Genomic DNA, 12,498 nt, shown 5'->3' on the forward strand with positions numbered 1-12,498 from the left:
GAGAGAAAAGACATTGTGAATGTCAAACCCATCCGTCATCACTGACCTTTGTTACAGTAGATATTATTGTGTTAATGAGTTAGTTAAATTCCGCAGCGAACAGCAGAAGAAAGAGAAAAGCTACGAGTTTATAGGGCTGATTAAAAGCTGTATTCCTTGTCTCACTGCATGGTTTTAGGCATCATCTATTAAAGGTCAGTTTGCTTTGTATTTTTTCTGCTTCGCCCCACAAAATAACAATCACTTTGCCTTTTTTTTTGCATTTCCAATCTGGCTTGTCTGCTTACTTTTATAATTTCACATTCTTTAGATCAATTCTGTCAAATTTGGTCGTGTAAGAGAATCGCCGGCACCGATTGTCGTTATCGTGACAGACACATGAAGTATTATTATTGTTACCATTTTTAATTGTAAAATATAACCAACTGGCTCGACATGTCTGTTGAATATCTGCTCTAATGAGCTGTCTGTGTTGCCTGTGTTGATAGAATGTCAATTATTTGTGATGCGTGAGACACAGGCGACAGTTGCCCCATGAATTTGATGATGCTGTCGAATTGTTTCGTGATAAAATGGGACATTTTAAGAAATAAGTGGCTTAGGCTATATCTCACAATGAGCTTTTTTTGTTGCTACATACCAGTCTAACCAGGGATCCACGGGAAGTATTGGGATAATGGCGACTAACCGAACCCTTGTGTTTATGGATTTAAGATGAAGCACGATGCTGCAGCTTTGTGGCTTATTTTTCACCCAAATACAGGACGTGTAACTCGAACAGTGGCATGTTGTTTTACCAAACAGTGCAAGCTATTGCTATCATTACTGCTTTTATTATTCTATTATATCCACTGCTGCTCTCATTATTATAGTCAGCTTTTATTCCATCATTATTCTGCTTACTACTCTCATGATATGAATAATTTATGTCACATGCATTGAATGTGTTGTAACTCTATTAACCTCCTCTGTTGCTCTCCCTGAGCTTTCTTCCTTTTTGTCTCCCGTCAAAGGTTATTTTTGGGGAGTTTTTCCTGTCTCGATGCAAAGGGCCCGAGCACAGAGGATGTCGGATGCTGTACAGATTGTAAAGCGCTCTGAGGCCAATTTGTGATTCGTAATTGTGGGCCGTACAATTGAATTGAATTGAAACAAAGACAGAGCAGCAGCTGTGCGTTTGGACAACTGCAAAATGGCATCGCTCCAATGCAAATCCATCCCCATGCCTTGTACGATAAGAGAAGAGAAACAAGTGTCCATGTGCACTTTCAGATATTAGCTTTGTTTGAGCGTGAATCCACTTTGATCTATTTTAACTATGAACCCATGAGCAAGAGAGCAAACTGTTGGTAGAGCTGTTCGGTATTGCTTTATACAGGCAGGCGGCAGGCAAGCAAAGGCGTTCAGAAAAAGCTCTGGATGACGTCTAAAAACTACCTCAGTCTGTGCTGCTGAACTCTATTACCTTATTATTCTCCTCATGTCCTCAAGACAGAATCACCTCATCGCGTCTTGTCTGCTATTCTGTTACTGCCGCTTAAAATCTGATTATGGAGAGAGACACTGACGGCTCTTATCTGAAAACATGCTGGTATAATCATTTCAGCAATTGACTCTCGTAAAGCACAACGCCTGTCACATATTCAGCCCGAATCAGAAGCTCTGTCTGGAGAGGCAATTCTTCATTTGACAAACTGTAGAAACCAGATTAAAAAGAAAATGTGACAGTCCAAATTGCAGCAGTTACAGCATCTTCTTCTGTGTCAAACATAAAAGAAATGATCATTCAGAATCATTACGGGCTTCACAAAAGTAACTGAAAGTAGAGGTACTGACTCTGTTAATATAAACTATAGTGTTACATACAAGTGTTAATCCAACTATTCTGTACCTGCTTATTGCTCCTTATTGAAGGACACAGAACTGAAAAGGGCTCATGGACATGGAGGACAAGCAGGCCACGAGTTGTGTTGGCACATTCAGAACACAGAGACACATAACAATGAAGGAAGACTACAGAGAAGATGGTTGAAGGGGGAATATCAAAGAGTGTGTACGTGTCAGGGACAGAGAGACAATGAAGAGCGCTCCGCTGAAAGAGGCAAATGGTCTCTTCTGAAGTGAAAATATAGCAACGAGATCTATGGAGACAAACCGTGATTACAACAGAAAGGAAGAGGGAAACAGAAGCAAAGAGTCATGTAGAGAGGAACAGAAAGGAACAGACATATCAGATGAAGAACAAAGACAGAAGAAGAAGAGAGACGGTCTGAGCTCCTCTCCATGTCCCTGCTTTCATTTCAATGGAGGGCTCTAATTTCCTCTCGCTGAGCTGCTTTTCAATGACACAGACTTTCTTTGACACAACAGTCTTTAAGGTGGAGCCGCTGCTCTAAAAGATGGCACAGAATCATTTTAAGGGGGAACAGCCTTCAGTTAAATCCAGGCGGCAAACTCTGGTTCTGCCAAGTGACGCCGATGCAAAAGTGTCTTAAAACTTGCATTCTCTCTACTGACCAGCAGGGGGCGACTCCTCTGGTTGTATAGAAGTCTATGAGAAAATTACTCTACTTCTCACTTAATTTATTCCCTCAGTCAACATTGTAAATATGAGTTCATGGTCTCGATTGTTAGTTTCAAGTCTTCTTCAACAGTCTTCTTTAGGGCGGGGCTACTGTGATTGACAGGTCGCTGCTGCTACCAGAGTTGTATACGGGGTCTCTACGTCACTGTTCCGCATTCCAAATATGGTCACTTTCGTTCATTGGTTGCGTAAAAAACAACACGGTGACGGCTGTAATCCAAGATGGCGACGAAGAAATCAAAACAGCAGTCCACCAACCAACGGGCGACATAACCACGACTACGTCCAGCCTCCTATCTTGGGTTAAATCACACGCGAGTGTCACAGTGGAGGTGTTTTTCTTGAAGGTAACACAGTCAGTCTCGTACAGGAGACAAGGTGATCCACTTGTCAGGGAGACGTCTGGGTCTTTAGAAAAGAGGATTCTTTACATTTATATTCATTAACATTTTCTTTAAGGCTGTGCCGTCATCGTTTCACAAGTTTGCATTGTGAGACGGAGGAAAGAGAGAAGGGGCAGACGGACGAGGGAGGCAGACGGATGAAAGATAGAACAGACATGTGGGAGAGGAATGGATGGAGGAAGATAAGGATGCTGGGATGAAGAGTATTTGTGTGAAAAATATATCAGAGATGGACAGAAGGAAAGAGAAAGAGAAGGAGAAAGAGAAAGAGGGGGGATGGGGAAAACCTTTGGGAGATATGAAATGCAGAGGGCGAATGAGTTGGATGGATGGACAGATGAAGAAAGTATTTCAGCAGCCAGATGGGGTTTCTGATGAGAGGGGAGCCATATGGTGATGATTCAGCATGTAAACCTCTGGTTTAACCCCATTTAAACACACACACACACACACACACACCTCCCTATGTACAGGCTGTAAGCTATGCATCACGTCTTGCAGAGTCCGGCCCTAACACATGCTACAGAAAGCGGGTACCATCCATCATGTCTGCAACTAGACTGAGATGCAGCAGCGGAGCGTGGGCCAAGATTTAAACCAATCAGGCGGCAGCGTGCGTGTCGCCCACCTCAACCAACCACAACCAATCTAAAGTTATCTCAGAGGGCTTTATATTGTCAACAAACTTTCTCTTTGCTGATCGAATTGTTTCAGCTCAAGGTTTTTTTTCATTGGATATCAGAAAGAAGGAGTGTAATTTAGTAATCCTAAAACGACGAGCTTTCTTTAGAGTCTTTAAATAACTTTAAATAGCGTGAAACATTACAGGGGGTACATTTTTAAAGGCACCAAATTCCACAAAATCGTTTTAAATGCTGTAAAATGTTGTTATTTTATAAATTACAAATGCTTTTCTTCTTCTTGTATATTGGGTGTATTTGAGGAGCCTGTTGCTGCGTCTCATTGTTTTACTTTGTAGTGTTTTCATCTGAACAAAAACGTAGGTAGAGAGGGTTTCAGGATAGAGAGGGTTTTTGTGTTATGCTCCAGTGTACTGCATATGTATGAGAGGAGGCCAGTGCAGTATTTGTCAGTGGATATGATTATGTATGCGGTGTGTCCTACCTTGTCTGAGCAGCAGCAGTAGCTTTCCTCTCTCTAACTCCAGACTCAGCCCGAGTCCTCCCTCTCCCTCTGCGTACAGCAGTGTCCCAGAATTCCTCAGGGTTTTAAACTTCAGAGAGACGACCTCTCTGAACGTCCCCCGCAGCCCGGGACTCAACCTGTACACCAGACTGCTGCTGCCGCCGTCCAAACTCACAACGTCAGAGGCTGGAAGACAAAACAGACACAGAGGAGTCAAAGACTTAACAATCAAAAAACTGTGAAACATCCGAACCGGAGCCTGAACCAAAAACAACAGCTTAACAATGACCACATTCCTTTCAGTGTGGAGGAACACACTGCCGTCTTCAGAATATTCAAGTCCACATCAGATAATTAGGTGTCAGAGTTGCTGTTAATAATACATACTGCACACCGACAAAAACACAAAATCCTCCTACATCTGGGCATAAATTCGGTTGATGTGATATTGGTTGACATCACATATTGATATTGACATTGATATGATTGCAGCAGAGTGTACGACTGAATCTGTATTCTGTTTATCACTTTTCATTATTCAATTTCACCTCGGGGTCTCACTTGCTCGATGGGGATTTGGGCTGAGGTGAGGTGAACAGCGTGTAGGCTGTGAAATAATGCACGGCAAATACTAAATTCTCGAAAAAAAAAAAGAAAAGAGCAGCAGCTGAGTTCAGCATCAATTTCCTTTTGCAGCCGTACAACAAGTTTCTCTGACTGAACGTTTTTTAATGAACTTGGCGAGTCTTTTACTCCTTAACGCCAGGACACAGTCTCACAGCCACTTCGCTCGCAGCGATGCTCTTATTGGATTGTCCGGTGCTCTTTCTGATTACAGAGCAGCGAGATGAAGCTCCAGAGCACCGAGTCATCCTCAGTGTGTAAAGCCGAAACATTACTTCAAGTCTACTTTACTACTCTTACCACTCACAGGCCATTCAGTCCTAGATTATGTTTCATCCTAGAATATAATATTTTATCTGATTATAATCATCCCGATAACAGATCGCTGCTTGTTTACGAGTCATAACTTTGACACTCGGTAGCCTACTCTTCATCTTACAGCATGCGAGACAACATCGCTACAGTCTGACAAGTCTTATAGCAAGAACATTAATTAGGAGTGTCTTTACTTTGTGTTCAGTCCAGCAACTGACAAGCTATTAACCTCTCAGTTTTTATTCTGTGCAAAAAGTGATTAAGCTTGTTGCTTTATTAACAGACTCTTCAAAACTGCATTAAAACCACTTAGGGGCAGTGGAAACAAGCTGCAGACAGAACAGTGATATACTATCATAAAGTTGAGGTCGTAAATAGTTGTTTATTCATCCAGCAGATACTGATTACCAGTCGCATGTGGCTGGTACTGTTGTCACCTGTGGGGCCCCTGGCCTGATTTGGCGTTGCGGCCGGTGTGATGCTGAAAACATCTGTCTGCTGCAGCTGGAAATGATGCTGATGAAAACGGTGAAACTGAACCAAAACGGTTAACTTGCGTGCTGGATAACAATGAGCTAAAAGACGAGACAACGAGCAGCCATGTGTCATCGTTAATACAGAAATATTGATTTTAGCTTCTTAATCTGTCAAACCCAGAAGTGACTGAAACTCAATTTCCCCGGAAGGAACGTGGGGTGAGATATTTTAGATGGGAAGGTTAAAAAAAGACAATGCACTTTTTTTATTCTCTTGCAAAACATCTGCATCATCCTGAGAAATATTTTACTTGCAGCAACAACAATAAAGCTTCTGGCCCAAATCCTTCAGAATAAAAGCTTTGACTCTCTACGTGTTACCTGTTTCGAAAAGAATAATCTGACACAAAAAGGGCAAAAACGATATATTAAAATAGCGTCCCTGACCTTTACTTTGTCGTCATATTATCGTTCAATCTGTTGCTCTGCAAGTAAAAACAATATGGCAAACTCAGCTATACTGACAAACATATCAACTGTACAATGTGTACAAACACATTTATCCTCCACGTCCCTTAGGACGGTCCCTGTGTTGGGGGCACATGTGCGTACAGTGACCGACATGGTGTGATGTCTGTGCTGTTTGTTCAGGTTGTACCACCGATGATGAGTGTTTTTATTGATTTGATTGCTTAAGCCTCAACACATGATCCGCCGAGACGCATTATGAAACGTTTTGTTGCGTTGCCTCAATAACAGACTAATACCAACAAGACATTTTTCACACTGCGGTAAACTGTTTGCTGCCAACAGCTATATTTCAGCTTCCTTCAGTATATTGCATTTGTTTTTCCAAAGAGGATTCTGCTGTGCACGCTACATTAGTTTACCACCAGGAAACCCACGAGTCTCCTCCGCCAACCGGCACGCCGACTGATAAACATATTAAGTAATAGATCTGCTGTGTCCTTAGATAACGTGAGAATATTTCCAAACCACTACAGGCTATTTATCAAAATCCATCTATTTAATGTGTCCCATAATCCATCTTCTTCCGGACGGGACACAGTTTTATTAAGGGGCACAAAATGGTTTTTTTATCATAAATCATCTTTCCACTTGGTGAACTCATATAATGAGATAGTGCCTAGAGTGTTATGCTGCTTCTTCGGTATACCTGCGTCTGGACCTCTAAATATATGAAGTGTATAGAGGCCACATTAGTGCAAGATCAACTAACTAACTTGGTACGCGCTTATCGACTGGACGTAAAGCAATATGCTTCATTATCCTTCCTAAATATTAAGCTGTGGGCTAAAAACTTAGGAAATGAAAATAATTTTACTTCTTTCTCTGCTAATTGTGTTAATGCTTCCTATCTTTACAGTAAATAAAGAAATATGCAGACATTCATGGTCCCCAGAGGATGAAGACAATTGAATTTAGTGACCCCCTGATATTTGTGATTTTGAATTACATCTCAATTTGTCCGATACTTTTAGTTTATGACCAAATAATTGCAAAACTAATGCCCTTAACAAGTAGCATCAGCTGTACTTTGTGTTTCGTGCTAATAAGCAAACGCAGCATTGTCATAGTGAGCATGTTAGCATGCGGACCATAGAAATAGAATAAGTGAAATGACTCTATGACACCCCTTTGATATACTTCCTGTTTCACTCCAATCAACAGTTTGAAAACAAAAGTACAGATGAAAGGAAGAACCAGAAATAACACACTGCTGATAGAATACGAGACACAGTCCTTATGGAAATCATGTTTGCACATTCATATTTACTGTTTAATTTAATGTCAATGTGTGGAGCTGTTTTTGATATTCATGAGTGTGGTGTGTTTTTATGAGGCCAAATATAGTGAAAGACCAGCCGTGAGGACAGAAATGAGGGCAAAGACACAGCAGGGAATTAATGCTGAGAGGACAAAATATTACAAAGACCTGCTTCTTCAAGCGAGTCATGAAGAGGATGAAGAAGATGATGAGGAGTCATATTCAGTGCAGATATAATGTATTTAGATGCATGCTAATCCTAAACTCGTATTTGTTGTATTTGTTATTTTTTGAAAGATGAATCAATTCATACATGTTATTAATATGTTTATTGGCTCAAATAAGAAAACAGATTTTTTTCCCCATGGAGCAATTTACTGATACAATAAACTGTAGTGTAATTTAGACACAGAATGGGAGAAAGTCAGAACATATGTTTTAGTGGGATGTGTGTTTAGTTCATCGTGTTGATGCCAGCGGCTGAAGCTGACAATATGTTGCATCATCTGAGAATTACAGAGCCGGGATCTGTTAACACGATGCGATACGTGTTGTTTTCACTGTTAATATCAGAGCGGAGAGTGTAAAGTAGTTGTGAAAAATGGAAATGCTTCAAAGAAAAGGCAGCCAGGGAGGATTGGTTGTGAAAGACAAAAACAATACTTGGTGTGATGTGTAACGAGTGTTTCTTTTGTTTTTAACCAAATTAAATGTGTTGTATTGATTGAGATGTTGAGTCCTTCTCTACTCAGTTGTAGTGATTTGTTGTTTGCTATGTCCTCCATGCAAACTATGTTTCTCTGGAGGACAGCTGGGCGACAGAGAGTCCAGTCAGGCCGGTGATAAAGAAAGGACTTACTGTAAGGACACCCGTAGGTCTCCAGCCGGAGTCCGATCCTCCCGCTGGGGTTCCAGTCCAGAGGAATGAGGCGGAGGAAGCGAGCGATGGCCGGCTGCTGCAGTTTGTACTGAACCACGCTGTCTGCATTACTGTTTCCTGGAAAAGACTGAAACACACAAACATCATGAGGACTTGTTCATTATACATCTGTATTGTTGCTACCTGGAAAACACACAGAAGAAGTTCAGCACAACTGTGTTTAGAATAAATACAAGATCAAAAGAACTGCATTTGTGTTCAATTTATATCAAATGTACTTTATTAAATATAGGATTAGGAACTTTAAACATAAACAAAGGCTTTGATTGTAATCAATGCAATTAACTTAATTATACTGAAACAATGAAAAGTCCAAATGTTGACATTGACAAATCTTGTATATTTTTAACAAGATAACTTCAACAGCTGCCTTTGAGGAGCAGAGAAAGTGAAAGAGACATGATGAGAGATAAACTGTGAATGGCAAAGGGACAAAATGAAGGGGAAAGAAAAACATGGTGAGAGTGAGACGGAGGTAAGCAGCAGTGTCAGAAAATGAGAGGAGGAACCAGAAGGGAGAGAGGACAATTTGAGAAGAACGGGGAAAAGTGAAAGAGATCACCTCATCCCCAGCCCTCCAGGCAGGAGGAAACAAACCGATAAAGATGAGGGAGATCCTGAAGAAAAGATGGATTGCTATTTTTTCAAGCACCCACAGGCCTCTGGAAAAAAAAGAGGACGGAGAGAAAGAGGAGAAAAGAAAACAGGATATTTCCTCTGCTGGTCTTCAGGCATCTAAAAGCAGAAGCCCAGTATGATCCAACAGCTCTGACATCAACTCTCTCCTTTGACTGACTGTGAGCTCGACTGACTAATGCACAGAAGTTGGGAAACACTTTGAAATGCGACTGGGATTGTGCTCAGTTTATGCAGAGTGTCAGATCAACGTGTCTTTAAGCCGTGAGAAGTCGTCCTCTGCTCTCTCAGAGACCATCCTCAGCGCTGAGATTAGCTGGATTCCTTCCATGGGGGGGAAATTGCCTCGGCTCTCCTTCTAATGAAAAGCTCCTCTCTGCACCGCTGTAACAGATGTGGGTTTACCCGGGATAAATGTCCACGCAAATAGAAATGGGAAATGTTCTATATTTGAGTTGGTATGAGGCTCAGAAGGAGAGTAAGTAACTCAACTGGCTCTCTGTGTTGACAGGATTCATCACCGTGTTTGCAACACCAACAAGATCAGAACCGCTTAGTATTCCTGTGGCTGCGTACTGAACCGTGCACCATCACCACAGCGGGACAAATACAAGGCCAACACGGAACAACACAGAAGAAGAGTTGTGTGTGTGTACCAGGAGGTGGGAGGTGATGCCTCGCTGCCTCCGCTGTCCATCTGACGGATTTCTTCATTAATCAGCTCTACAGAGACCAGCTGAGCTTTTCCACTTTCATGGCTCATGTTGCTACCGTGTTGCTACCCGTGATGACCGACTAACGAGGAAACACCATCAGCAAACAGTATACTCAGGCAGAAGTAAAGGCATTGGCGCGACAACCAAACGTCTTACTGATTTGACATTACTCTTATTTCAGCCTGTAATGCACTCGAAATGGCAACGTACGCACTCAAGAGTGTGAGGTCAACAGGAGAGCAAACGCGAGAGCTTTCTTCCTCTACAGATTTTGACTATGTAAAGCACTTCAGAGATTCTCTATTCATTATTCAGAACATTGACATAAAATCAAACAACTGTTGGCTTTGTAAAGATACAGCGGAGTAATGTCTGCCTGAGCAAAGAATGGAGTCGATCTCCCTCTGTGTGTGTTGTTACCATAGACTGTATATAAGAAGTGGACGTAGTCATCGTGACGTCACCCATTGGTTCGTGGACGTTTTAAAGCCTCGAGTTCGCAATCTAGGATTAGTGCTATCGCAATGTTGTTGTTTTTTGTGACCAATGAACAGAAGTTTCCATATTTGGAATGCGGAGAAGTGATGTAAAGACGCCATATAGGTCTCTGGTAGTAGCAGTGACCTGTCAATCATAGTAAGCCCGCCCTAAAGCATAACCTAAAGTGTCTATTTGACTCTAAATGGACCATAATGTACTAAATGAACATCATGCTGTGTTGAAGAAGACTTGAAACTAGAGACTGAGACCATAAACTCATGTTTACAATGTTTACTGAGGTAATAAATCAAGAGAGAAGTAGAGTCATTTTCTCATAGACTTCTATACAACCAGAGGAGTCGCCCCCTGCTGGTCAGCATAGAGAATGCATGTTTTAAGGCACTTCCCCATTGGCTTCACTTGGAAGAACCGGAGGTTGCCTCCCGGTTGTTCCCCGAGCTTCTCTGTGCTTTGTTCACGTCTTTCAAACGTGTTCCTGCAGCAGCAGTGATGGACGATATCAACATGTTCACTCCCTCTTTCAAAAGTCAAAGTGAGAGAGAGACAAAAAGGCGACACCGAGTACCAGACAGAAATAAACAAATAAAACAAAATGGTGCCAATTGACTGCCTCTCTGTTCGTGATCAGCAGCTTAAGTGTTTTGTCAACAGGTGCGCCGATTCAGCAGAGCTTCAGCGTCGGTTCATACATTATAAATGAAGAGATAAACTTATGATGACTCAGTTTATCCGTTCAGGGTAGACGGAGCCACATAGCTCTGCAGTACATCACTTCAGATGAATTACACAAAACAATACGATGTTATTATTCATCCCTGAGGGGAAATACAACAAAAGAACGAACGAAAGTGAAGCCGTAACAATGAAGTTCTTTGTCTGAAGGGATGAAATGATTCATGCAAATACGACGTAGTCCTAACCGCACAGTTTTGATGGTGTTGTTCACTGCAGTACGGACTCACCCCTATACTGTCCTCCTGTCTGTACTGCTTCCAGTTGTGTCCCGTGTCGCTGAACATCAGCAGGTACGACGTCAGCCAATCAGAGCTGCCGTAGCGGCCCTGAGTCGCGACAGCGGTGATCTTGGTCCGCTCGCCGAGGTCGACCTCCAGCCACTGATACCTGTCTGAGGTGAGAGGAGACCAGCCTCCAGCTCCTGCAGGGAGAGAGAGGGAGACAGACGAGCATACATAAGTCATTTATTAGATTTCCATTCAAATAGGCTTTGGTAGATGCTGAAAAGGAAATTGAATTGCTTGACCTTTCATTCTGAATGAAAATCACACTTTTCTGTTATGAAAGCCGACTGAAGAAAAGTGATTGAAACACAGCAAACTCCTTGAAAATCAAAAATGTCGAAGCTATAATGGGATATGAATCACACTTTAGGAACTTTCCAGATGAATTTAAATCATTCATTTCTGCTTTGTGTCTCACAGCGGCATCGTGAATTTGTTTCTTTTCATATCTATTTAAGTAAAACACGCACATTGTCTTTTCCGTTGTGAGACAGAAACAAGCGGAACAATCAGCATTTCATATTTCACTCGTCAAAGCAACAGAGCTCCAAAACCAAAAAATAATCTGTGGCCAAAGGTCTCGCAATATTAATGCTAATTCTGCACTGTCAACTGAAACAGGGTTTTCATATCTTACTGAATATTTGAGAGGTAGGACAATGACGTGAATCAGCTGTTTCAGCCTTCACAGTCACCAGATCTCTACCAAACTGAACAACTTACACCTCCACCACCATCTTTAAAAGGTGTATTGCAGGTCACTAACTTGGCTTATAAAGTGACCTCATGAAAAAATAAAGCAGAATGAAGATAGAAGCACATGGAAGCTGATATCATTTCCCATAAACAGCAATGCGTTGCCGAGCCTGGCTTTTACAGTTTGTATCCTCCCTCATGTTGAACGTCATCAATAAGGGGCCTGTGTTGTGATTGGTTGTGCTCAGGGTCATCAGGCTGAGATGTTTTCCCACAGAGAACAAACAAGGAGATCGATTAGAGTCCAATTATTGAAGAAATGTGCACTTTTCCAGTAACCTTTCTTTGATGCAATACACTGAGTTACATTGCATTACAGCCACTTACTGATGCCTGAGGGATTGTACAAAAGGTATATGCTGGCAGGAGTCTGTGCATGTGTGTGTATGTGTGTGTGTGTGTGTGTGTGTGTGTGTGTGTGTGTGTGTGTGTGTGTGTGTGTGTGAGTGTTGGAGGGGGGTTTGTTGACAGCAGTCTGCTTGGACAGATAAACTGTGATTTGATTGAATGGGCTGCTGCACAATAATGACACTTCAAATACTGAAAAAATGCACCAGGCTGTGTGTGTGTGTGTGTGTGTGTGTGTGTGTGT

The 12,498-nt window shown here is 41.9% G+C and overlaps 1 protein-coding gene across 1 annotated transcript in view; it reads right to left on the reverse strand.

Annotated features, from left to right (window-relative positions):
• LOC116396215 (contactin-associated protein-like 4) overlaps positions 1 to 11,399 on the reverse strand; it is a 57,499-nt gene extending 46,100 nt beyond the window's left edge. Inside the window, exons 1-4 of the mRNA XM_031870679.1 lie at positions 11,393 to 11,399; positions 11,094 to 11,287; positions 8,198 to 8,345; positions 4,114 to 4,320 (exon numbers count right to left, since the gene is read on the reverse strand). Of these exons, the coding sequence (XP_031726539.1) occupies positions 4,114 to 4,320; positions 8,198 to 8,345; positions 11,094 to 11,287; positions 11,393 to 11,399 (556 nt within the window). The remainder of the gene's footprint in view (positions 1 to 4,113; positions 4,321 to 8,197; positions 8,346 to 11,093; positions 11,288 to 11,392) is intronic.
• Between the last annotated feature and the right edge of the window lie 1,099 nt (positions 11,400 to 12,498).

Source organism: Anarrhichthys ocellatus, unplaced genomic scaffold (assembly GCF_004355925.1).
Source record: "Anarrhichthys ocellatus isolate YVR2014 unplaced genomic scaffold, GSC_Weel_1.0 scaffold54, whole genome shotgun sequence".
Lineage (NCBI taxonomy): Eukaryota > Metazoa > Chordata > Actinopteri > Perciformes > Anarhichadidae > Anarrhichthys > Anarrhichthys ocellatus.